This window comes from Phaethon aethereus, assembly GCF_964289735.1.
Source record: "Phaethon aethereus genome assembly, chromosome: 16".
NCBI lineage: Eukaryota > Metazoa > Chordata > Aves > Phaethontiformes > Phaethontidae > Phaethon > Phaethon aethereus.
Window position 1 is genome coordinate 16,324,797 of NC_138592.1, and position 27,931 is coordinate 16,352,727.

The 27,931-nt window shown below is 44.9% G+C and overlaps 1 protein-coding gene across 1 annotated transcript; it reads right to left on the reverse strand.

Moving 5' to 3' along the window:
- Window positions 1-836: 836 nt before the first annotated feature.
- On the reverse strand, window positions 837-26,650 carry FAM83C (family with sequence similarity 83 member C; the record flags this gene model as incomplete). The annotated part of the gene is given in 6 exon segments (XM_082007057.1): window positions 837-1,779; window positions 13,747-13,871; window positions 18,336-18,503; window positions 25,977-26,553; window positions 26,555-26,601; window positions 26,603-26,650. Coding segments are annotated over 6 exon segments (1,908 nt in total).
- Window positions 26,651-27,931: the final 1,281 nt, after the last annotated feature.

Consider the following 27,931-nt stretch of genomic DNA (forward strand, 5'->3'; position numbering starts at 1 on the left):
CCTCAGCATGCAACTCACCTGCAGAGGCCACCTGTGTCCAGGCATGACCTGTGCCAGCTGCCACCTTTGTTCAGAGATGACCTCTGTGCAGACACACCCCATGTGGTGATCGCACCCACGTGCAGACACCGCTTACGTGCCAACAATGCTTTTAGTCATATGGTTTAGTTTTAGGTAGTCCTGCGAGGAGCAGGGAGTTGGACTCGATGATCCTTACGAGTCCCTTCCAACTCAAGTTATTCTATGATTCTATGTGCAGATGCCAACCGTGTGCCCAGACATGCCACCCGCATCCTCCTGGAATGGCACAGCTCAGCACAGAGGGGCCCTAGCCAAGCCTGGGGTGCTCACCTCCCCACGAGGGACCCAACACAGCTCTTTCCAGAAGAACAGCTCCTTTATTTTTAACACCATTACCCTGCCTTTGACCATTTAATTTTCAGCACATGGATACAGGGAGAGGAATCACTCAATACAAAGAGAACCAGGGTTCACCCTGAAGACCTCAGTGGCCAAACAGTTTCCAGCTGTAGCAATGGCTTTGCTGTAAGTTTGAGGGGGAATGGTTCTTTCCCAAATGGGTAAAAAAAGAACATAGAAGTATGGATTATGTTTATATCATTTTCTCTCTCCTGCCATGATCTTGTAATTGAAAATTTGAACTGTACTTGCTAATATAATCTGAATCAGTCATCTGCATATATTAGAAACAGCACAGACACCTTTTAATAGGACTAATTTGCCACCCATATTTTGATTTCAAGGCCCATATGTGATGATTGGTGGGGAAAAGCAACCACTTGCAAATAAGACCAAAGGACACCTCGAGGCTCAGGTCAGAGTTCAAACCGACTATGTATATGTTTAGATTTTAACTTGTTGTACTTGGTGATCAGATCCAGCTTACTGTGCCCAAGAGTCATTCTTTTCTCAGCCCCATATGCGCTGTTCTTTTCCATCAGCATGTCCTCAGTGAGTTTATCATAGCAAGGAACTACAGGCTTTTTATCCCGTTTTAGCTGGTGATAGGGGGATAGCAGGTCCAATTTTCCTTGTCCGGGAGTCTGTCTTTTTTCCATCTCATAAAAAGCATTGTCATTTTCTGCTGTTGGTTCCCTGGAGGTAGCAGCAGGCCCCTTCTGCTTCATGCTTGTCCCATTGCTACTGGCACCCTCTGAAAGGGACTGCAAAATCTCCTCCTGTCTTAGTGGGGAGCAGTGGCTGCTGTTAGCATTATTGTCCCCTTGATAACCAGGTTTATTGGAGCTCGTGTCAGGGGAAGGCTCTGGCTGCAAGAATGTCTTTGCTGTCATGAGATTTGATTTGTGATACAAAGCTGGGGTGGATTTATTTGCAGGACTGTTCAATGAGTCTGGTGGTTCTCCTTGCTGCTTAGGGCAAGTGGGCTTCAGAGATGTGTCTTCCTTCCCCTTCTTATTACCAGAATCAGAGCCTGAATCTTGCTTTTCCTGGTGTAGATTGCAGCTGGAGTTTTTGAGAAAGGGAGACATTTTTATGCTTCTGATGCTTACATTGGAAAGGCTGCTGGAGGGGCTCAAGGTTTCAGCATCATTCACCTGTGTGGGTTTTAAAAGGGAGTTGGCAACTTTTGAGATACTCTGAGATGAGGGGCACGTTCCAGGATCTGGCACACAGAAGCTGGTCACTGCTCTGGACTCTGCATACAAATACTGGAATTCCTTGTCAAACTCTGCAACAATTTGACCACGGAAGTGGGTCACCAGGCCGGTGTGGACTTGGCTGCAAAGCCAGGTGAAACTGTGAAAAAAGGAAAAAAAACACGCCACATCTAACTTTAGTTCACAGAGTGCCAAGATACCTAGCATTGACCAATTTATGTCATTAAAACTTTATCTGAAGTATGCACGTCTGAGATTACTTGTAGAGATGAATGTACTCATTACAGAATTACAAAAGAACAACCCTAAAATGGTCATTTGATTTCAGCTCAGCGATGTAACGAACCATATGGAAATATAAACAATGAAGGAGCCATATCAGCTGGTTTTCCTTAGCCTTATGAAGGATGTAGAGCAGCAACAGGTCCCTGCCTAAAAAGCACAGCAGTACGTTTCAGGCCTTTTCTTCTCCACATTCCTCTTGCCAGTGCTCTCTGCCCATAAGCAAGGAACCATCATTTCCCATTCCCCATCCCATCCGTGGGCTGGAGAGTACCAGCTAACCGTTCGTGGGCAGGCTTGTCAGTCCATGCAGGTACTGCGGTGTGCGTGGTTTGTATCAAGCAGGCACTGGCAAGGAGAGCTCTGACTGGCTGGAGATGGTGTGGCTCTGGGACAATGAGATATGAAGCACTAAGCACGGAATGATAAATGAAGCTCAGTGCTTCATAAATGAGAAGGGCTCTTTCTGCCCAACTCATATTTGTATTGCAGACTTTCTAGCTCAGCATTTGGCTAGCATGGTACACTGCAACCATACCTTCCACAGAGGGCCAGGAGACTGTTTGAGGGGCTATCAAGGCATGCCTAGTCTCCTGCTCTCTTCCCTTACCTTGGCAGGAGCTGTGTTCTCATGTCCTGCAACATATGACTTGAAGGAGCCACTTAGGCAGGCAGGAGGGTGAGGAATGGAGATTTTAGGCACTGCCTTGAGGAGCAGAGGTCTCTAGAGCCCCACAGGAATACCTCAGGACAGCAAGGCTGATGATGTTTTCCATAAATATTGCTGTGAGATTCCTCAGACTCTTTCCATCTTTTCCTTGCTGTCCAGTTAAGAGATGCATGGCGTTAGAAGTTCAGGAGTCCTTTGCTCAGCAAGTCCAGTCCCTGCTCTTGCAGTGCAATGTCTTGGGATCTTTTCTGGGAGGTTGTTATCTTCCACCTTAAAACGAATTAGGTTTTGCCCCAGCTGGGGAAAAACTTTCACTAATTGCCACCCTGCATATTTTCCTTATCTGTTTAACCCTACCTGTTGATTGTGCCAAAACTGTAACTTAATTAGCTCTCCCCCCATATATCTACAGATAGTAACCATATTTCTCCTCCCAATCTTCATTTTCCTAGATTAAAAAGGGAACCTCCTCTTACAGAGTAGGCTCCTCAGGCTCTTGGTCACCTCAGTCATCAGCTGCTGCTTTTACTCTTGCTATAGTCAAACCAGATTAGCAGACTAATTGTGTTAAATAAAACAGAACATTCACAGATGGAAGTACCAGCTTAGGGCTGCATTACCAGCTGCTAAAGCAAGATACTGACTTTGACAAGAGCAGGATGAAATCACAGAAAATACAGGACAACAATTGTAATAGGAGATTCCAATTATTCTCAAGTAAATGTCATTTCAGGACAAGATACTGGCACTATGTTTTGGGACCTCATCAATGCTTACTTCACAAGATAGCTATTTGGGAACTTTTAGTAGGAGAAACAGCTCTTGGCTTGTTCCTGAGCAGTATGCAGTTGTTATGGTTCATAATGCTGTTTTGAAAAAAGTAGTATACTTACACTCTGCATACACCCCCCAAAGAGCCCCTCCGGAGGGGCAGGCTTGCATCCCTCACACTGTGAGCATTGTGCTGTGAACTGCGAGAGGACCCTGGTCAGGCAGGTGGAGGATAATGCCTGCCGTACCGCTGTTACCAGCAGACCTGGAAACAGAGCTGTGCAAGCGGTCACGTTTGTCATCCTCATTCTGGCTAGGAGTTCTCATGTCTCAGACTCAAATGGTCTAGCCAGAACCTCACAACAGCTACCCATCAAGGCCTCTGGCCACCTTAGCAGGAGGTAAACAACAGGTCTTGCTTAGGTTTTCCTTCTTTCCCCGGACAAAATGACTTCCACCTTCTGTCTTCTTCCAGCACCCTCTGACCCAAGTACTGCCTCCCTACAGGAATGCACGAGTCAGATACACCCAGCCATCTCCTCTCATCCACATGAGCTGTCCTTTCCTCTGTATGGGAAGCAGCTTCAGATCCCTGGCCTTATGATTGTCCCTGCCACTGACGCCTCTTATGGCTCTTTCCCCAGCCCAAGCATTACTGTGTCCCAGTTTCCCATATTGATCCAATGGGGGGCTGCCCACTCTGTGTCATGACAGGACCTGGAAGGACTCATCCAAGTCCCCCAAGTGACACAGCCATCCTCCTTGCCATAGTACAGGTTTCCATGGTAGAACCATATGGCTGTGCCAGCCATGGCTATTCCTATCACTACAAACTGATAAAGGTCTCCTCCATGGATGGCATGGGGGAAATAGCCAGGGAATTATCATTCTTGGTCTCTTGTGGTATAAAAATGAGGCATTGAATGAAGTTAACAAGCTACAAATTCAACACACACAAGAAGAGATACTTCCTTGCACAACACAACACACAGGCAAGCTGTGGAGCTCCTCCCTGCAGGCCGTTGTGGATGCTAAAAATTCGTATGAGTTTCTAAAAGTGGTAGGATTTTCCTGCCATTATTTTTTCCGTAACAAACTGCCGCACACAGAGATCCCGTAACCAGTTCTGAATCACCCTGGGACACAAATTACAGGAATCTGGGAAAGGATTGCTGTAGGATTGGATCCCTTCCCTGCCTTGCGTTCAGCCCCTCCTGGAGCGGGAGCCTGGGGGGAACGCGGGCAGCTCAGCCTTTGGCCAGGAGATGGAGTCGCAGCATCACCTCCCAGCGGAGGCAGGGACCTGCCCGTCCCGCCGCAGCATCCCCTGCCCTGGTGCTCTGGCTCGGGTCGAGCACGAGTGGCAAGGACACCCTGCGGTATTCCAGCCGAGGTCCCAGTCCCAGCAGCATTTTTCAACAACAGGATTAGCTCTTCTGCGTGTCCCTCTGTAAAACTGCAACACGGTCTAGGGTTGCAGCGGCCTTTCTACAGCTGTATTGTACAGGTGACTCGCAGTTCTTCACACTCGGCTTCTCTGCTTCAGGTATTCCAACTAATGAGATACCAATTTGCAGGAGAAGGTTTTTTGCTTCTTTCAGTAGTTTCTCTTACCATTTTTATTGCTTTTCTGTCACCTTGGCTGTCAAAGGCATTCTTTTCTTTCTGTATGCCAATACAAAATTCTGTGTGTCATTTTTGCTGGTTGCTAAATGTTGATACAACATAAGACTCATTACTTAACCCTTAATTTCAAGTGACATTTTCTTTGAAAGATGACAATAATCTGACTTTATTGCAGTAAACTCTTTAAACTTGCTTTCAATGCACTTGAAATCCTTTCCACTCCTCATTTTTTCATCTTCATTTTGATTAAAAAAAGTGCAATGTATTGAGTTAATTTGGGCATCCCATCTCAGTTCTCTCTTAGTTCTTATTCATCCTTACAGTAGCATGCCTTGTCTCTTTCTTCTGGATTCACTTTTTATTTATACACCTGAGGACTTCCTCCTCTTTGCTTTGGTATGCTCCACAAGATTATATACTACATATCTTCTGGCAATGCTCACTTTATTGCTGTACATATCAGCCTGGGGTCTCCTGGCTGATACACTATGCTTTCCGTTCCTTATGCACTGAATTTCTGCTTAATTATAATTTCTTTCTTTCTTGAGATGACTGTTCATCAAATTAGATCTGGAACTTGCTCTATAAAAGCTCTTTCCTCTTCCTTGGGACATGGATACCTGAGAGTATCAGCATCTTTCTTTTAAAGAAATTCCAAGACTCCTCCAGCTTCAAACCCATGTAAGCTTTATCTGTACATTGCCAAACACTTAGGTACTTAGTTTTTTCTTCCTCTGTACTGAAGCCAGGTGCAGAGCTTTTGTAATTCTCTCAACCTTCTCCTCTCATTTTTCAGTTTCAGTTGTCATGTCAGCTTCAACCCCCAATCTTGAGTTTCTTTCACTACAATATAGCAAACAATGAGCTCCTTCCTCTCTCTGCCAGTGGCAGGACGTATACCAATAATTTGACCATCTTCCATTTTGAGCTGAGAAATTTAATCTCCTCTAAAGCAACTCAAACAGCCACGTAAGTCAAACAGCCACGTAACTGCCTTTCAGGCTGACAATACCACCTCTTTTCTCTAGTCCTAACCTGGCTATGTTTACTCTAGTTTTCCTGTTCAAGATCCTGTTTAGCTCTAGCCCTATTTGCCCATAGCCTCCTCTCATCTGCTGCATTAGTAACTGTCTTCATATCCTTCACTCTGTTATGTTAAATAAGTGCTCAGAGAAACATACTATTTCTTCTGGTGCCCAGAATACTACTAAATAACTAGATATATAATTACATTTTGGACTTTAGATTATTGCTTTTCCTAGATATCTCAATGAACCCTGTTTTCTCCTTGTCTTCATTTAGAGGAAATATAATGTTAAAGATGGAAAACACAGGGAAATATTTAATCAATAAACACATAAGAGTTGAGGGGTCTAAACTAATTTGCCTATGGTTGTTTAAGGTAAGAGCACTGAGCTTGGTTCCCATATTTAGGAAACTCTCCAAAAACATGCCTGATTGCCATACCAATAAGCAGCAATAGATCAGAATGAGTTTGGCTTGCCAAAAGTATTTTGGAAAATAAGAAGGGCTTTTACAAAACTATCAAGGAAAATGTCAGCATAGAGAACAACAGTATCAGCATATGGGGTTCAATATGAAAATGTCAGTATGTATACTACTCTTGCTACATGCATGTAATACTGCATATAGGCATCATAGAAGAGAGAATCTGATGGCTAGAGATGTAACTAGAGACTAAAAATGGATTTCAGGCATGATTCGAGCATGCATTTGAGGAGAAAAGAGTCTTTTCTTACAGCTGAAGGATTAAAAGACACTTACGGAATACCTGAATAGTCAAGGACAGACAAGAATAGTCAAGGAAAATACCCCTCTGCAGGAGAGGAGGCAGAGAGACTAGACATCTAGATTCACTGTCAACACAGAAGGATGTATTGAAACTCTAGAGGGATCTAGCATCTTGGCTCTAGTGCTATCCAATATCTTCAGGTGCAGCCTAAATAATGGAAGAGTGTACACTCATTAAATTCACAAATCCTATCCAATGGAAAGGGACTGCACAGATACAAGTTTGAAAAAGATTCTGAAAAAATGGATGCAGTTCCACAGGAAAATATTCAAAGAAAATATATTCCAGGCAGTCACAGTCAGGTGCACAAATACAGGCTGGAGAATGAGTAGGCAGCAGCTCTGGGGGGTTAGAGTATGTCTTAAGGAAAACAGGTGTCTGTAGTGTCACAGTATTGAGAAAAAAAGCAAACATCCTGTTCATGTATGAACTACATTGTGGCCTACAAGACATGTGTAATTCTTTCACTCGACTTCAATCCTCTGAGGAACAGCAGATGTTGAGTCTGGAAAAGAGACAACTGACGGTCAGCGTGGTAACTGTCCCCAGGTCGTACAAACCAAACTATATGGAAGGTACTAAATTGTGTTGGTGTCCATAGGAGACAGACAGCACACAGACATGGTCCTCCATGATTCAATGCTCAGGCAGGATGACAGCAAAGAATGACGAGTGAGTTGCTCACTGGAGTGAAGGACAGTTTGGATCTAAGTTATGGAGCACTACAGAGAAGCCACTGGTCAATGTCTGTATAGGTGCCATTAACATAAAAATATACCGGATGAGTCTCCGGGGTAAAATAAAAGCACCTAAGTAGGAAGCTAAAAATGATCAGGATTTTACTGGTAGCCTTATAAAATGCTCCCTCTTCCATGCTTAGAATGGGATAGAGAAGTAAAAGAGCATTTCAGGACATAGTTATGGAAATTATGTTAGTGAAAGCATGGTAAATCATAAGGAAATGGAAAACTGTAAGAACATAGTGACTCTATAAAGAAAGCTGGATTCCATCTTAACCTAAATGAAACCCGACTGCTGCACAATGTAACGCAGAAGATATAGGGAGGCTTTAAATCAGATCCTGGAGCAAAGCTGTGATGTGTAGAATGCCACACAGTTTGAGACTGCCCACCTTACCTTAGGAATAAAAGCAAGAAAACTATATTCTATATAGAACTATATAGAAGGACAGGATGGAAATCTACTACACTTAGGTAAGAAATTAGAATTGATGAAGAACATCTGAAAACAATAAAACTGTGTTTAGAAAAGTGCACCGTGGTGAACCAGGTCAGACACAAATGTTTACATGCGTACATAAATTTTATGAGCTAAAGAAACAGACAGATGTTGTGAAATACCTGAGCTGAAATGATGACTGACACAGGAGGCATCTCAGAAACTTACTGGGTAGACAAAAATCAAGGAACAAAACTGCAAGGGCAGAAATTGAAAGGACAAACAGAGGATATGTTGCTGGGGTAGTGGCATAATACATTTAAAAAAACCCAGTCAGATAAGGTAAATGATACATCAACAAATGAAATGTATTTCTGTTGGCTTAAAATTCTGCTCCCAAATAGGAAAAATATAGTATTAGGGCTATACTGTGAACCTTCTGAGCGGAGTGCTGATGGTGAATATGCCATGCTGAGGAAGCGCCGGGAGGCTAAGAAGGCAGAAAGCAGAGGAATAAAGGGACATTCAGTTATAGCCATGTTGAGTGGGGGCCATTACTAGGAGAGTTGCAGAAACTGCATTTTAGACACTATAAATGACCACTTTTTGGAGAAACTAACCAGAAAACCAACAAAAGGAGAAATAACATTACCAGTTCAGAAAGTTTCTTTGGAAAGGCCACTCAGTAAAAAAATAACCGTGACGTACCCATATCAAATATTCTTTCAGGACCTAAATAATCCACAACAGTAATACTTAACTTAAAAGAGAAAGTGAAGAATGCTATTAAAAAGAAATTTAAAAGAGTAACCAAAAAATTTAAATGCTTGAGGCAGCATGAAGATTGTTTAAAGATGTTATATTAGAATCTCAGAGAAAATGTACCTATCAAAATAAAGACATTTTAAAACATCCAAAAAGTCACCATAGTTAAAAGGTGCATTAAAGGAAAATATTAAAGTAAATAGCTTTCAAAAACTGGAAGTCAGCAATTTTCCAATTATTAACCAGTGAATAACCTATCATTTAAAATTGAACATAGTAGCAGAGGAATGGAAAGTAGTAAATGTGAACCTTTTAAAGAGCTCCTGGAAAACTACAAACCAGGCAGTCTTATTTCCATACTGAACAAACTGGTAGAAGCAAATAGAAAGCAAAATGATTAGATGCATAAATAACTATAATCATAATGCTGAAGACTCAGCATATTTTTGGAAGGAAGCCATGCCTCAAAAGCCCTTGCAGTTCTTTGAAGGAGGCAGCAAGCACACAGATGCATATGATCTGCTTGATGTTGCATACTTGAATTTTCAAAGAGATTTTGACACAGCCATTCAGCAAGGACTCTCAGAAAAATTAAGTGATCACGGAGTACAAAGAAGGTTCTTCCTAAGGAGTAACAGCTGATTAAAGATGGGATACAAATGCCAGCAATAGTTTTAATCTACCCTCTGGCATCCCACAAATTTTGTGCTGGGATCGCTTCTGTCCAACATATTCAGAAAAATGGTAGAAACAGTCCATGTCAGAGCTCATGACAAAATTATTCGTGGGTGTCAGAAGAAAACTGGATAATCAGAAGCTGCAAGAGGATCTTATGGTATGGGGTGAATAACTGACAAAATTATAGACAAAATTCAATGTCAATAAATTCAAACTGTTGCAAAAACCCTGACGGTCTCTATATATTGATGAGTTCTCAGATATTAACACTTAGGAAAGAGAGCAGGATTCCCATGGACAGTTAAAAAAAAATGATCACTTCAATGTTTAGCACTAGTCAAAAAGGCAAACAGCAGACTAGGAGCTGCCAGAACAGGGACAGAGGAAAAGCCAGACGTCACCACTATACTACAATGCCAAAGTGTAGTTTGTGGGGCTATCTTGACCACCTCATGCGGTTCCGGTTAATTCGTCTCACAAAAGATAGACATCATGATTAAAGGTCTGGAAGTTCTCCTGCACAAGAAATGACTGAATAGCTGGGGATACTTCAGCTGGAGAAGAGGTAATTCACATGAGGGATTATAATGGAGGAGGACAAAATCATGGATGCAGTCAAGAAAGTAAATAGGGAACAGCGATTTACTGTGCCCAGGTTATAGGAATTTGGGGGCATCAAATGTAATTATCTAGCAGTAGGTCTAATGTAAATACAATGGATCACTTCTTCACACAAAACATAAATTAAACTGCATAACCCATTGCCATGTGGAGGCCAACCCTGGTAGGAAAAAGTCTCCTATGGCAAATTGAACATGAAGCAGCACATACAACATATAACCCCGGAGGTTCTGAAACCTCTGATCCTTGCACACAAGACTGTTGAACTGTAAAGCCTGAGTAAAAACACTCTTACCCTCTTTCCTGTATCATCCCTGGATCTTTGGCTTTACTCAGTAACTATTCCCATCCTTTGAATCTAGCTTTCCCATCTGCAGGAAGAGGAATCTAAATATCTACTATACCAGGTATAGTACCAGGCTGCAGTATATCCAGTAGCAGACTTTCTGATTTTCTCCTGTGGAAGTGTTTCTGACCACTGTTGAACAAATTCCACGGAGAGACTGCTTCTTTTAGTCCAGAACATCATGTGCTTACTGGGACAGCAGAGAATCAGATATAAGACCCTATTCAGCTGAATAATTATCTTCCAGAACTCAAGAAATTTCAGCTATACAGAGATCTATAGAAAGGAAGCACACCGCAGGCCCAAATCCCTGCCCCAGCACAGCAGAGGGAGGAACTGACCCAGAGAACCAAATCTGTGTTTTAAGCAATACCCTGACTCTGGGCCACAGGGAAATAAGACGTTCCTCCAGCTGTGGAGTTCAATCCAGCTGACACACACTCAGTTTTAGCCATTGAAAAATGAGTCGTCTCTCAGTTATCTAATCCCTGCCCCCTGCAGTCAGTGGAGATGGGTAGATGTTTCCAGGCAGTGATTCACTCCATTGCTCTTAGATACGTGTCTTAGGATGGTCAAAAAGCTGCAAGACACTGCTCTCCATATTGTTTATATACTCTACATAACCAGTTTCAACTGGGTACTTCCATTTTTCACTGCTGGAGTTGGTAAGGTGAGACCTCCACACTCGGAGATGATGAAGTCAAAAGCAGAGGAGAAGGTGCAGCTTAGAGCTACAGCACTGTTGAGGACACTGGCAGATTGAGGGTCCAGCATGTGCTGGCTGAGAGATGGAAAAGAGAGAGAAAGGGAGGGGGAGAGCAGTGTTCAAGGAGACCTGGTAGAAGGAGAACAAAGTATTGCCAGGACACCAAATTCACAGAAATATTGGAACAGTCTGTCCTGGGGAGTTGCACTGTTTGTAAAGGATAATATGAAGTGCAACAGCATGAACATACTGTGGGAAAGATCTATAGGTGGAAAACTCAGAGTCTAGTAATATGGTACAAGAACAGTACTCCCACCCCTCCGATCAGAACAGTGATGGTGATCAGACAGTGTTAACTGAGATTACAGAGGCTGCAAAATTAGGACAGGTAGTAATAGTGGGAGATTTCATCCACTCATATACATACTAGGTTAATGCTTCACTGGGATGAGCTGTGGAGAAAAACTTCTTGGAAGCAATAACTGATTACTCGCCAGAATTAACTAGTCTAAATTGTTTGACCTGCAAGAAAAGATGTTATTCAGGATGTGATCTGGAATGATGCATAAGAGACAGTTCCAGAGGTAGAAGTGGAAAAGCCCATTTGTAATAATGCTCACAACACAATTTTAACTCTGTAGTGGGAGAGAGCTAATTAATCTAAATAAGTGCAGCACACGGATATTCAATTTCAAGAAAGGTAACTATGTAAAAATGCAGCAATTAGTCAAAAAGAGATGAAAAGGAGCAGTCAAAAAAACCTAAGATGACTAACGGCTTGAAGGTTGTTCAAAAACGCTGTACTGGCAGTTAAGAAATTGGTGGGCCCATTTGAGGCCTATGGGTCAAAAGGGGCATTCAGTGATGGCAAGACCATAGCAGAGAACCTCAATGAATTTTTTGCACCCATTGCTGAGGCTGGCGACACTGAGATGTGTTTCACTCCCGTGTACCGAGGCCACTGCAAAGATGTTTGCCGAGGACTGCGAGGTTTCCAATATGATCCCACCTACAGAGAGGTCTCTGGATGTAATCTTGAGGCCCCCGTACCACTGGAGCTGACCTCCATCCCAGGACATGGCAGAGTGAGCTGTCAAGAACTAGACTACTGATGGCATGGAGAAGCACAGTGTCTTGGGAAAAGGTCAACAGGGCTACTGTAAAGGTAAGCTCTACCTCACAGACCTGCTGGAGTTTGGTGAGGGAGCCAGTGAGCACATGGATAAAGGGACCAGTCAACTACATATTTTTGGGTTTTCAAACAGCCTTTGACAAGGTTCTACACCAAAACCTTTTAAGAAACTAAGTTGCCGTGAGCATGGAGGAAAGGTCTTGTTACGGACTTGAGAGCTGGTGAAAGCAGAGGATGCACAGGGGCTTAATGGTCAGTTTTCAGCATGGGTAAGAGTCAGCAGTGAGGCCCCAGAGACTGGGGCTGGGACTGGTTTTCATCTGATTGATGACCATGGAGGGGTGCAGTGAAATCCCCAGGTTTGCAGAGGATCCTCAATTCCTTCAGGTGGTTGAATACCTCACTGAAGGTAAGGAAATCCAGAAGGACCTCAAAGAACTGAGCAAGTGGACAAATATGTGGAAGATGATGAACTTCAGTGTAGGAAAATGTGGTGTACCCATAGGGAAAAAATTATCTCTATCAGGCCTCTCTGATGCTGAACATGGAACAGCTCAGGAAGGAGCTCGGACTCATCATCAGTTTTCTGAAATCATCATCTCAGTGTGAAATGGCAACTAAAAAATTCAAGCATTTTGGCCACTGTCAGCAAGGGTGATAATAACAAAGCAGAGGGCGTCATTTTGACCCTCTAACACCTTGGTGCAGCCATAGCTTGGGGGCTGCATGCAGTTCTGATCTCTGCATCTCAAGAAGGACATAGTGAGGTTAGAGAGGGTACAGAGAAAGATAGTTAAAATGACTGAGGGATGCAGCAGCTGCCTTATGAGAAGAGACTGAACAGGCAGAGGTCTTTACTTCGGATAAGAAAAGGGCATGGAGGGTGGATAAGATGGAGGTTTGGAAAACTGTGAAAGCAATGACTTAGTTGAATGTAGGGCAGCTATTTTACCAATCTGCAGCACTAAAACTAGAAGCACTTCATGAAATTAGTAGGAGATTGGTTTAGAACAATGAGTTAGGGCAAATTCACGGACAATAGGTACACAACAGGTACTAGAGGGAGTAAGTAGGGATGTATGCAACGATTGCACATGCTGTGGGAGGACAAGGTGGATGGACCACAGATAGCAATTTGGACTGATGTCCCTAAACAGCATCCACTGGAGACAGAATCGAGGCTAGGTGGAACATCATCTGACCTAGTAGAATATTTTTTACATTCTTAAGAAATGAAGCAATACTCATAGACAGATGTGTCCAGGAAGTGTCGGTGTTGGCAGACAAGCAGTTAATGCAATCTGAAAGCTAAACAGCAAGGTATGAGCAAGAGGACGGAGTAGAAGAAGGTAAAGCATGAAGATGAAACTTGACATTTATCAGGGGAAATGAAGAGGAAAACCAGCATATCATTATAATGGAGAAAAAAAATAAGAGTTACATTATTCAGTAGTTTGGTAATGAATCTTTTCTCAGTGTCACCAGTCTTTGTCACAGTAGCTGCTACTTTTTCTTACCTGTATGTACCAGCAAGAACTTGGTCACAATCAATCAGGATAAACTTCTCCAGAACCTGGCCTGCAAATTTCTTGCCTGCTTTGCTGTAGTATGTGTCTCCACTCAGACATCTTATGCGCATGTTCTGAAACCAAAGCAAGCAGAGATGGTAAGGGGACACGTATCGAACCAAACTGAAATGTTCCCTTATGCGTCACTGATGGACTCCCTCGAGCAGGGACTCTGCTCCCAGAGGTAGAATGCAGCACGGCATTAAGTATTTCTTGGCTTCTACATGCCAAAGATTTTGTCACACATTATTACACACACTGCTTCTATAAGATAAAAATACCAGCAAATATTAACAAGTTGCACTTAGGTACAAATGCTAGTTTGAAAAGATTTGGAGAATCCTATGAGCCTACAGATTATTTCTGAAGTGTGTAAAGCTATACAGTTTCTTCCAGATCATTGATAATATTCAATTAACCACACTAGTAGATGGCTCTGCATTTAAACTAAATTTTGACCCATAACAACTAGCAAGTTTCTAATCAATCAAATGTGCAGTTCAGGTTTTATCCAGTGACAGGCTTCTTAAAATCAAAATATTGCTCAATAAAAAAGATTTACAGAAAGGTATGTCTATATTTTAAGAATTGCCTTTTATCAGTATATTTAAAAATTATATTAAAATTTTCAGCTGCTGTACTCAAGTGAAGCAGACATGATCCTCATCTGTTGTAAAGACTGCAAAGAACTTCTCTGATACAACTTTGGCCTGTAAAACCGACTGCCCAGTACAAACTGGGAAATAAGGCACTCGGTATCCATCAGGAGCCTTTTTCACAATGTGAGGTTTTTGCCCGTAATAAAAATTATTTGCACCTCAGTTGGGGAAGGCAGAAGAGGAGAGCAGTCACTGGAAACAGTTACTGGCCCTGTCTATATGAGACACTGCCAAACAAAATCTCTCATATGTAAATAAGCACCCCTAAGGCTGCACCTACACTGGCCTGCCAGATCGTCCCTTACGGCCCCTGCAGGCCAGCTCCCCTGTCACCTGCAGCGGCTTCCGCACATCAGGAGCTGTCACAAGCTGTCACCACCTGCGTTTGGCCCGGCAGGTCTCTTTGTGGGCGGCTCATCCCTGCCTAGCTTCAGCCCTGCAAACGATAAAGACCCACAGCAGCTGGTACGGGCTGCACATGCTGCCGGCGCCATTTTGCCTCTGACGGAGGTGGGTGCTACCCATGGCCGGTGGGTGCTCCTGGTGGAGGTGACAGCCTCCCCTCCGCCATGTAGCAGATTTCGGTCTGGCCAGACACAGCAGTTTCTAACAGCCAGTGCTGCAGACAAAAGACAAGTGTGAATAGCTGTGATTTGCCTACAGATGTTCTCCACAGGGTGTTGACCCACGTCCCTGCCACCCCTCCAGGGGCTGCTCCTGGGCATCAACCTTCTCCCCCTCCTCTTCCCGGGCAGGTTGAGCATGTGTGGGCTCCTCAGGCCGCCTGTACACAGCCAGGGACCGGCTCGCCCAGTCTCTGGCCTCACGTGGGGTTCATGGCATGGAAGTTGTGCCTCGGGGGCAAGGAGCAGGAGGTAGTCACCCCATGGCAGGTGACTCCATTCCTGACGGCTTTCCTCTTCCGTCAGAGTGCCTGTGGGCAGGAGGTGGGCTTCCCGGAAACATCTGCTGGGGAGCTCATCACAGCAGAGTGGGAAAGGCTTGACAGTCATGTAGCGCTGAGGAAGTCTCCCCGCCCGCCCAAGGAGCACCATTGCCTTCAGGCCTTCTTAACAGCAGCAAATCTCCTCCAGACCGGGGTCCCTCTGACCCAACAGTCTACCTCTCGCAGTGGACAATGGCAGCTGGGAAAGAGCAGGAAGAAGGCAATAATTTGTGATGCCGCCCCCAAATATTGCTGCTGACTCTGTTTTCGGCTTAGGGGATTTCCTGAGCCTCTTGTGGTTTGTCTTAGTGGGGCCCCTCCGGAACTCTTCTCCAAATACTTGTCCAGTCTTCTCTTGAGCTCATGGAAATCTTTGCAGGGACAGAGCTGAAGCTTCACAATTTTGCACTGCGGCTCTCACTTGTTGCCTCCTTACGTCCCAGAAAAATGTCCTCATCTGTCACCTATGAGAAGGGAGAAACTTTTTCCCTATAAGAAGCATTGGAACAAGTTACCTGGAGAGGTTGTGCAGTCTCCATGCTTGGAGATTTTCAAGACGAGACCAGGTAAGGCCCTGAGCAACTATGTCTGACCTCACATGTGACACTGCTTTGAGCAGGAGGTTGGACTTGACTTCCTGAGGTCCCTGCCAACTTCCATTAACCTGTGACACTCTGAAATGCCACCCCAAGTTGCTGATATAGAGCAAGATAAAGCTAGATGCTTGGGGAGGTGTTCACCTAATCCTGTTGCAAATCAACACAGGAATTTTTTTCTTCCAGTGCTGAGGTTTTACTAATATTAGCTCTTACTGGGAGGAGCTGCTTCTCCACCCCCAGGAAAGTTAAAACCACTTCAAGTAAGGGATATCCCATAGATTTGTCACCACAGTATTTCTTTACTCCCTCTATCCTTTCCAAGGTTGTGTGAGTTTCTGGTATCTGCCTCCTTTTTCCCATCCTTTTCTTCCTTTTGGCAATCCAGGCCCTGAATTGTCCAAACAAGATGAGAATCCTGCAGTCTTGCAGGAAAGCCAGACTGCCAGGTACCACTCTCACTCGATTTAGGCAGTAGTTTTAGGTTCAGCAGATGGTCATTTGAAAAAATCCAACAGTTAAGCCTTCTGCTGTGACCACTGCCAATGCTCGATGCACCACTGTGGGATTTGCTGATGTTCAGCACCAGGATTTGACACCAGCAGGCTCACACAGTGTTCTTCGAAGTAAGGTGCTGGAGGGAAAACTGCCCCAAACTCCCTATTAAACCCCAAATTGTCACCAATTATTCCAAGTGGAGATTTACCATCGCATCCTGTTGCAACTCAGAGCCAGGAATAAAATACATACACTCATTCCACTTAGATGTGAATATCAAGCGTGTATGTTAATGTACCGCTTGAGATGCATCAGCTTAAGACGCACTTCACAGTGAGACCTGCCAATGAGTCACTGAATGGGGGAGACAAGTGTTAATTAGCCATTCAAGGACAAGACATGACATCAGGTCTAACAAAGAGATGTAGACATCTCCATGGATGTGAACTCATTCTAATTTTAACTAAAAACAATGGCTCTTGGATAAGAGGCAAATAAAATAAATTTTGGAGAGATGGAATTTATCTGGATCCACCAGGTGACTTCAGTGATGCAGTTGTTTATGAAAGCAAACATGCTGCAGCATGAAGCAGTTTTCCCTAACAGTTGCCATCCAAGAGGCAGGATGAAATGGGTCTAGCTTGTGAGAAGCAAGAAAGAACAGAGCATCACCAAAATGGGGGAAGAAGGAAGCCTCTCTAAGTTAATCTTTGTGTAGACAGGTTAAAAATGAGGGGAAATTAAGACATTTGTAACTACATCTAATTTGAATGCTGTAAAACATTATTTTTGCATTTTCCCTAGCCTGTTTTTTGGGTAAAAATGGTTTGGAGGTAACTAGGTAACTTCCAAGCGTTCCCCACCAAGATGAAGGGAAAACCTATGAAATTGGTGGCTGGAAGAAAATCAGTCCTCCAGGGAATCCTATGCACCCAGTGAAGGAGCACAGCCAGGACTGCTGGCCTTGCAGAACTAACAAATGACAACAAAAAACCAACTTCCATTGGTAGGTGGTAGCCAGAAAGGCTATGGGGAGCAGCAAGATACTGGTGTGCGTTTCTGAGTCTGCAAGCTCCCAAGAGAGCTTGTCGCAATGACATATTAATTTTTATTGTTTGCCTGCTCTGGGCACCACACACCATCACTGATGGGCCCCCCACAGAGTGGGGAATCAGGCTCTTCCCAAATCCCTCATGAACGCACAGCTGAATCACAAAGCCTAAAAGCAGATCTTAACATGAGATTTTTAACATGTAGTTTTATGCTGAGTCAGTGCAGCAGGGCTAGGAGGAAATGGTAGGTTTTGTATCAGGACATCTGAAGGGACTCACTGCTTCCCTTCCCCACCCAGCTATTGCACTACAGCAACTCTGGCCAGAAACTAAACTGAGCTCAGGGATCTGAACTATGAGCAACTTAAGTCGTGCAATTCTATGTCCTAGAGCACAGGCTGAGAGGGCACAAGGAAAGGAGATGATACAGGTCCACATGAACGTATGTTTTCTGGTCTACCTCTGTCTGCCTATCTGCATCAGCCCAGCAAAGCGTTCAGTAATGCACTGCATCTTATTGGCCTTGACTTCACACTTCTTGTGTGTAAAACTTGAAACGACGACCACAAAACATCAAGATATGGGACTAGGAGGCTCCTCCACTCCTTCCCTGTGCTTCCAGATGGATCTCGATCTCCTAGACCAAACAGCCATGGTCTCTTAGCCTGGGACAATGGGAGAAGGGATAGGTCCTAGGGATGAGGCAGAGGGAACAGAACAAAAGGTACATGGTTTTTATCGAATCCAAGACCTGTTTATCATATCCACTGTGTGACTGAAAACTTACTGGGAAGTTGTCCTGAGTAAGAGCCATTTTATTGCACATTTCCACAAAATGCTTCAAGTACTCTTCATCCAGGATCAGGTAAACAGGGACATGCCGTCTGCTTGAGGCCTCCAGCAGGTCACACAGTATTTCCATGTCTGTGAACAGATCCATCACAATTGCTATCACCTAGCCAGGAGAAAAGAGGGGGGGGGGAAACCGAGAGCCTGTTGAAATTTCATGCAAGAGTGAATTGTGCTTTAAACTATGAATTAAGTATTCAGACCTCCTGAGTTACTGTGTGTCTGTAGTCACGTGAGTGGAGATTGCTTCTGGACCTTTGTGTTTAACAGCCCTTACCCCACCACAGCAGATAAAATCACTTTTAATAACTATGAAGACATTCCCCATCCAGTTACCTCCTGTCTCATCTGTCATTCACAGAAAGAAATAGCTGAAAGGGTAATGCACGTGCACAAACTCTGAATATCTCTGATGCAACAGATGTGCATTGCCTTAAACAAATATGCCAGAAATACAGCATATAAACGGAATAGCTGAGACTGACCAAAATCATTGTTCAGTCGGTATCAGTGACTCCATAGATGACTAGCATATTAATATAAAGAAGTATCTTTATTTTCAGGAAGGACACACAGCCATGTAAGGGAGTTTACATGTCCTTGTTCCAAGATTAGGGGCGACTAGACAAAATTGTAGAATAATGTGTGCGGGAAGGATCCCTTCCCTTTCCCTGCTGGCAGCACTCCTGCTACCACAGCCCAGGATGCAAGTGATAGCTATGAAACCTAACAGTAGAAAGAAGGAATAATGCTCGCATTATTAAAAAAAAAAAAAAAGTTCAAGAAAATCTATCTTAATAAACGGATAAACGGAAGACTTGCAAGATAAGGTCTTCCAGGGAGAGGTTATAAAAAGGAAAAGAATTTTAACAAGAATTGCCAGTTCTTTAAAGAATGAGGTTGAAGAAGGCCATGGCAACCCACCCCACTGTGGAGATGGGATGGGAGGCAGCAAGACCACCTTGGCTAAATGGATTCTCAAAGAACTGGAAGTAAAATACAGAAAATGGAAGGTCGGTCATGACAAGTAGGACAAGGATAGGACAAAAGGAAACAGCCTCAAGTTGTCCTGGGGGAGGTTTAGATAGGATATTAGGAAAAATTTCTTTACTGAAGGAGTGGTCAAGCATTGGAACAGGCTGCCCAGGGAAGTGGTGGAGCCACCACCACTGGAGGTGTTCAAAAATGTGTAGACATGGAACTTCAGGACATGGTTTAGTGGGCATGGTGGTGTTGGGTTGACAGTTGGAATTAATGATCTTAGAGGTCTCTTCCATCCTTAATGATTCTACGATTCTGTGATTCTAAGCACCTACTACACCTGAGTTGACCCAGAACTTGAAAATTCAAAGTACAGTATAACCTGCAACCAGAACAACAGATCAAGGGAAATCAACCAAAAATAAAGATGTGACTGGAGAAGTTGTTCCACTGTTCCTCGCAGAGTGAGGCTTCCAGCAGACAACATAAAGACAGCCACTATTTGGATCAGAAGGGACTGTTGGGGTCATCTGTTGGCTATCACCATTAGTGACAGGAATCAAGGGGACATCTTGGAGAAGGAAGGAACAGGCAGGAGAGCGCTTGCTAAGCTGGATGATTTGTCAGGCCTGACGCATTTCACCTGAGAATACTTGCAGAGCAATCTGGTGACTTAGACCTTGAACCATTAACAGTTAACACCAAGAACTCATGGAAGATGGTAACACACTGGGAGACTGAAGAAGGTAAAGTAGTGAAGGATTTGCTGGCAGGCCAGCTTAATTTCAAAGGCTAAAAAAAAATTTAACTACTGACCAGGTACTTTAGTCCCAGCCTTTACTATATCTTAGCAGTAAATAAGGTGACTGTTTGGTACTTGGAAGTTGTGTGCATAACTCTGATTTTGAGTTTCTGCACCTCGTAGAGGATGCCCAACTAAAGATGGCCCAAAAAGCACTGAGTTTTGGAATAAAGCTTGAATGGCCTACTTAACCCTGCTACTCGGTGTTCATGCCCTGCACTACACCTTGCACACAAAATGCATGACAGTTTGTTCTGCTGCTCATCATGCACCTCATGAGGAGGTGGGAATCCTGTTTTTAAACACCTACTCTGCCTGTGTTAGAGCACAGCCATGAATGCAGTTCTCCATAGTTCAAATCACCCTAGGGAGCAGACCACGTAGGGTGAGCTTTCCCCTGCCACTTCTGCTCAGCTGCTCCTCTTTAAACAGAGTTAAATGCAGAGGACAGCAGTGAGGTTGACTTTTACCTGTGCAGTGGTTCAAGCTTTAAATAGGAACAGGCCGAATCATGTCCGCAGGTCTGACCTGGAATAGCTTCAGAAAAGAGTAGAGGAGCTCCAAGAGTCCTTGGATATGGGGACAGGCTCATGTCTCTGCTCCAGACTGGAATACTGTTCCCAGATCACCCACTGCCCAGTAGCTCTTCTCCTCTGTTTTCACTAATAAATTGCCTCTTTCCAGGCTCATACTCATGGCCTAGGTGCCGAGTGGAGGCAGCTGCCATGGGCAGAGCAGGGCCCCATTGGCTTCTCCATGCTCTCCTGCCCAGCCTTTTGCTTGGCAAGCTGGGTCCTCCTAGCCCCACTCTGCCTGCACACACCATAGAGAGACCCTCTGCACCAGAGCCATGGCAGAGGAGGGCAGCAATGCCAAAAGGTTGCTTCCTGCTCCCTTGAGGATTTATCCCTTTTGCAAATGGACAAGATTTCTTGTCTCTATCTGATTTGTCCCCAAAGACCATCTCTGTGATGATGCCTTACACACTGTCACTGGTCCTCAACATCTTGCAGAAGACCCCAGGCCCAGCCCATCACAGCAGAGTTTGGGGAAGAACCTTCCTGGAGGCTGGTGTGATCCCAGGCATCCACATGGGACACAAGGCAGCTGTCATCAAGAGCTAAAAATCATTCTTACTACCCAGGCCAAAACCATATCTCCACCCTCTCACCCTGGCCCTGGGAGATACATGTTTCAGAGCCTGAATCCAAAGGGCACTTCTTTTGTAGCTCTTGTCCGTGTCATCTTCCCAGAAGCCTTATGAGCCTCTGGCAAACTCTGAAATGCGCTCATCTGGCATGGACAGCAGAGTCAGCCCTGGAAGAACTCTTGAAAGCAGTGAGAAGCATCTTATTAATGCTTTTATTTAATGTTATTATGTTGCTGCTGGGCTATCAGCATTAGGTACCACCGAGACCCACACAAAAAAGCAGGACTTCACCATGTCTTTCCACATTGGCCTTAAGCCAAAGACCAAAGGCAATTTAGCCAAATTACTTTGATGGGCCACCCATCTTCTAATGATGAAGCACCAGGAAAAAACTATAGCCCAAACCTTGTGTAAGGCCTCAGGCAAGTCCCTCTTAGCCACGCTTGCCTCATGATATTTCAGCTCATCTCAAACTTAGGTCTGAGGCAGGCTTGGCCCTGGAGACAATCTAAACTTGGCTTGGGAAGTAAGAGAGATTGATGCTCCTTTATTGCCCACATGCTCAGAGGCATTTCTTGCACCTAGCGTGCACAGAAGGTCCACACCGTCTTGCCTTCCTCTACCAGTGCTCACTGGTAGTACCACAGGCTTTGGCAAAGTTCTGGGCTGTTGCCCAAAAACGGCACTGCCAGTGCTACAGTGCTCGCTGTGAGAGGGGATGGGGCTGAGCAGTCAGTAGGTTGGGTGTGCATGGCAGCAGGTGCCACAGAGTCACCCATGGCACCCAGTGCCCTGGGCTGCATGCAGCAGGCTGCCAGGCAGACCTGCATCTCCTGGCAGCCTTGTGGCAGGGCTCCGGCGTCAGCGCGGGAGCAAGCGCCCCAGGCAGCGGGACGCCAGCTTGTGCAAGCTGGGTGGAGCCCTGCGTGATAGTCAGACTCATATTTTCCAAAGCAGGTCTTCGCTTGGCATCAGGAGGTGATACAGGTTATGGCTCTATTCACGGCCTCCTCACATGCGATCCCTTCACAGGAGGGATTTGGGTAGAGCTGCTCCTGCTGGTGCTGGCGAGCACCCACAGCCAATGTCAGACAGGAAGGCTGGCAGCCCCATGTGCACTGCAGTCTGCAGTGACAAGCGTTGCAGGCAGAGAGAGGGGAGGTTGTGCCCTGCCATAGCCTCACATGGTGGAGATGCAGGTGCCCATGGTGGGGCTGCTCGTTCTAAGCATGAACAGGACAACCGTAAGGGCCACTCATTACCATATCCTCTTGGTAAACAAAGCAGGCAGCTCTTAGAATAATAATCAGCTCAACCTCAAAGCCAAGAAGTTTTGGCAGAAGACGATCCTGGAAGCCTTCCCCTTGAAGCCTCCTAAGAACCTTTTGTCACAAAAGTGAGGTCTAAAGCCTCAAAGATCATTTCCAAGAGCTCTATAAAGCAGTGGAAGTCTAGGTACCCAAGTACCATCTCCAGTTCAGGCTCCTGACAACTCGTGTCTCACATTTAAAAGCCTTGGGCATTTAAGTCAATCTGGCCTTACAAACCAATGTATGTCCAGTGCCTCCAGTCCCATGGTTTCAGTGGTGGGAGCTGCAAGACTGGAGCTGCCTCAGAGCATCCCTATTCCTCACCAAGCTGATCACAGCCTGCAAGCCCATGGCATGGCCTTGGCAAGTCAGGACACTGTGAAGACACAGCTGCCCCACAGGCTCTAGAAAATTCACACCTTGCCATTGTAGGGTTAAATCATGGTATTCCTAAATCCAGTTCTGGAAACTCACAATTCAGCAATTACTGCAGTCATCACTTTGGGAATTACAGCGCTTACCAGCACCCCACTAGGGTTGCCATCTGTCTGGTTTCTAACCAGCACAGCTGGTTGTACTGGTATTTGCCAATAGCAGTGTGGTTTTGGTCATTACCTTAGTGTTGCCATTTGAAGTGATACGTTGCTTCCCTGTGGGACTATCAGGGACCCTTCTACCATCGCACATAAATGCAGATGTGCGGCCAGTTGTACAAGAGGGGTGAAAGAAGCATGGACAGTTCAAAATAGATTGGAGCTCATCCAACAAAAGTAAAATTGTAATAGTTTTATCAAATGAAGGCTAAGGTGTGGCTGCACTGCACCTTCTTATGTCTGCAAAGAGAAAAGCTCAAATCTGAAAATACATCTTCAAAGACAGCTGGTTAAATACAGCAAAGTAGAAAGACAAACCGCACCAGCAACAGGTACCAATAAAACAAATGTGTTTTTTGCTGATTTGTCAGTACAAATATGCTCTTGCAAAATATATCAGCTGATGTTGTTCTGTATGACTGTACAGGAGAAAACAGCAAACAACATTTGAAGACACACACCTTCCCGTCTACAGGACCCAGGAAAAGCTTTCAGGGGTCTCAACATGTCTCGCACATCCCACCAGCACTGTATCCCCCTTCCAGGTTAGCTGTAACCACACAGGAGGAGAAACACTCTAAAGGAGGGGTGTATGATGAGAGCTTAAAGTCTAGTGCAGAAAATATTTGAAATGCAGAAACCTCAGTTGAAAAGCAAAAAAGCAAGCGGTTCTCTGCACAGTTGCTACTGTCGTTTCAAGCAAAAGATGTTTTTACCACTGGCTGCTCTTTTGTCATTAAAAGACATACAGGTAACATCCTTTTGGATGGTTTGATGAGTAAAATGACTCATTAACTACTTGTAAAGATGTGTAACTGGGGTTGTGAATGAGCTGGAACTGCTGTCAATCATAGAGTTAGTCACAGGAAGCACTGGCCAGAGCTGCTAACCTGGAAGCCAGTAAAACACCAGTAATAAACCAATAAGATGGTTGAAAACTCATTCTCACATTTCATGCAACAGTCAAAAACACTGCATGAAAATCCCCAGCTAGAACATAAAGGGCTGAAGATTGTCAGTGCTTTCTCAAGCCAAGCAAAAAAAGTAAAAAGCTCAAAATGTACTTAAAGTACAATAAAGCACCTACTGCCTGGGCAGCCTCCCTGCAGCAATAGAGAAGTTCCTGTGAACTGAGGAAGCAGCAAGATGTTTTTCATGTGGTTTAAAGGATCATAATATCGTCAGAGATCCGGGACACGTGCTAAGTGACAAAGGGGACGCTTCTTGGTAGTCATTTACTTTGTGCATTCTGCCATGACTATGTCTTAATCCCCATTGCTGAAAATAATGCAGTGTCACAGGACTTTTCAGATCATTTAAGATATCATAAATCAGCTGCCTGCAAGGACAAACAAAGCTTTTTATCACTTACTTCCTGGACAAAACTTCCTGTATTTGCCTACAAAGGTGCAACAGAAGTTCAGGCATTAAGCAATGGCTGCTTATGACTGAGCAGTAGCTTTGTGGCAAAATGGTCTTCTTTTGGACAAAAGAAAAAAAGATCCCCATTTACCTCATATCATGCCCAAATTTCAATGATATGTGGTTCTTTAATGATGTTACGATGCTGCACAGCAATCTGAGCTGCTGCATGTTTCATCTGCAGTTTCATCTGCTGAGGACAACATAACTTCGTTTGCTCAGCTCTGCAGATGGTGATAGGAGATAACACTTTAGCTCACTCTGCCCGGTAACAGTTTGTGTTCTTGACACAGCAAAAGTCCAGGCTTAACAATTCTCATCTCCTGCTTTCTGTGCTAGGCAGTAATGAATTTAAGGAGTGACTGTAAAGTTAAATAAGAAACTACTGGAGTGATAAGAGAAATTGCCTAGAAGCTGACTTGTTAAAAGTGAACTTTGCATTAAAAGTATACTTGATATCGCTATGCTACTGAAATGAAATAGTACAAAAAAATTAACATGGAATAGGTGAACCATAAAAAGGACAAAGACAAATAAAAGCTGAAAATGTGTCTGAGATACAGTTGTCTGAGCTGCTGCTTTAGTACACAGTATAGTGGCAAAGTAAAAAGAAGCAAGAAGGAGCATAATTTAGTGATTAAATTCACACCAGCATTGTGCTTGGTAGCCAAGTATTGTAGTCGTCCAGTTTTTATTACATCTGAGGGTTGGCAATCTCTACCCAGCAGAAACTGTGCGATGGGGCAAAACGGGCTGATCTTAGTCATCCTCAGAGAGGCATAGACATCCAGTCTAGAAGATATGATGATATATTCTAACCTACTTCAAACCACAGGCAGGGATTTTCAGTCCCAGAAGCTTACTCAGGTTCTGTGTTCTCCCACAGCAACTCAATGGTGGTATCCTCTTTGTCCTGCTTAACATGATGTCCCGGGGTCGAGAAAAGCCCTGGCCATGCAAACTCCCTGGCAGAGGGGAGAAGGGCTGGCTGGGGCAACGCTGGCCAGCTGAGGACAGCTAAGCATTAACGCTGCACTCCCTGCTGCTCACTCGCTCCGGGCTTTGGTAGTGTGCTCTGCATACCCGCAAACACAGAGTGCCTTAAAGGGCACTGCCTGTATGACGTGAAATCCCAGTCAGAAAGAAATTACAGGAAGGGAGAGGAGCAGGAACAGTTACAGATCTGCTAGAGAAAAAGCAATCACATCATGCCAGCAGCAACAGCTTGGAGCGTGTGGTGAGCAGTTCTGGGACCGGCCACCAAGACTTGGGTGCTGTGGCACAAGACCCCAGGACTCAAGGGATGCAGCTCTATACATACCATCCGTGCCCGGCTGATCAGAGACCGGAGCAAATCCTTAATGCTGTTAGCTTTGTTTCTTTGGAAAATCACAGTGGCTTGAGTCTGGCCAGACACCGTCAGGAGCGACGTCCCTGGCCACCCCAGTTCCAGCTCTGGGGGGTGCACATCAGACATGAGCGGAAAGTAGGTGCCAGATGTTAGTTCAGAGTTGAGGGAGGACCTGTCTCCAGTGTCCGCATCGCCAGGGTCAGCCTCTTTGTCTTTCATTGCATTTGGATCTGGAAAGCTTTCATTTCTCTGATGGCTCATATATTCCATGTCCAGGGTGGAAAGAAAAGGCAGCTCCCGTTCCTCAGCGATGGCACTCAGGTAACCGCGTTCCCCCTGCTCGAGAAAGGCGTCTATGGCAAGCCTGGCTGTTTCACTGTGCTGGAGCACCAGTGGGGTGGGCTCCCTCCACCACGGCTTCTTCAGCTGCTCTAGGCGGCTCTTCAGTGGCCCAGACACCCCTTGCTGGCTCCCATACCTGCGGTGGAACTGAGGTCTCACCTCTACTGCTAGGTAGTTGAACATGACCGGAGCTGTTGATGCTAAGCCTCTCCAGCTGGATTAGTCCTCTGTCCGACTCCAGGTCTTTCTGGCCCTCTTGCACTCCTGAGCTCCTCCCAACAGGTTCCTTCAGGACTCAGCATGAGTTCCACTCCTCTGCTTGGGAGTTAATCACCAGGTACAGCCTCCCACTCTGGGGGAGGAGCTGGCTTTCCCCAGCTCCTTCACTTGGCTTCCTCAGACACACACCTGATACTTGGTGCTTAGAGTACCCCTTTTGCAAGGGGAGGAAGATCAGCTCTTCGAGCTGCTCCTTCCCTGTAACTGATTCATGTACTGCCCTCCCCTTCCCTACCGAGAGGTCCCCACCCTTGGCCAAGCAGGCTCTAACCTGTTTTGTCCCTCATTGTGCTCAGAGTGGAAATGCAGATGCTGAAACTTGTTCCTGCTTGAAATTTGTTCCAAATCAAACACGCTTCTCAGTGTCAGTTATAATGAAACACAAATATCCCAAGTGGGTAATCAGACTCGGCCAAGAAACTTATTCATCCCTGAACCATAGCTAACGCTCCTCCTTAGCATTTTTTTGGAGCCCGGGCTCTGCCAGGCTGGCACCTGGCAGAGAAGCCAAAAGACCATCTTTTTTTGATATCACAGTGTTTGTATGAAGCACAGCAGGAGTCTTAGCACAGCTCATGTCATTAGATACCACAGGCTACAAGAGCAATAGCTCATGCGGACTTTTAGCATCTCCCTGGAAATCCTTCAGGGAAGGGACATTCAAACTTAGGAGTCTGGTGCTGTGGGAATGTTGATACTGTCCACATGCTGCGTATTTTGGGATTACGTAACTCCACCTTCCCAAAAGCATCATGGAGCTATTTTTGGAGAAACTATACCAGCAGACGTTAATATGTGATTTAAAATGCTGTCTTAGGAACGCACCACCCAGAACACAACGCAGTACGTGAAAAATTGTGCACAGGAGGCAAGACAGGAGTTCCCGGACTGCAATGCGGACCTCCCCCACCCCGTTCAGCTCACTTACCCTGGAGCTACTGAACTCCACAGAGGCTACCCAGAGAATGAAGAACTGGCTGGACAGTTGATCTAATCAGCTAGCCTGTTATCTGCAAGTTACAAAAACCCTGTGGATTAAATCCATCCAGGCTAAATTAAATCCTTGAAAAGCTAAATGTCTGCTCTCTAACAATCACCTGGCTATAGTCAATGGAGCGAGACAGCCATGCCTAATTGTGAACCAGCACATTCAGACACTCACTTCTAAGTCAGCTGGGATGAATCACGTGCCCAGGGGATCACTCTCCACGGACCACATCTGGAGTGGGATTATTAATTTACATTAGCTGTCTAGTCTTTCGATCCCTGAAGTCAGAATGAACTCTTACCGGGACTGTGCAAAC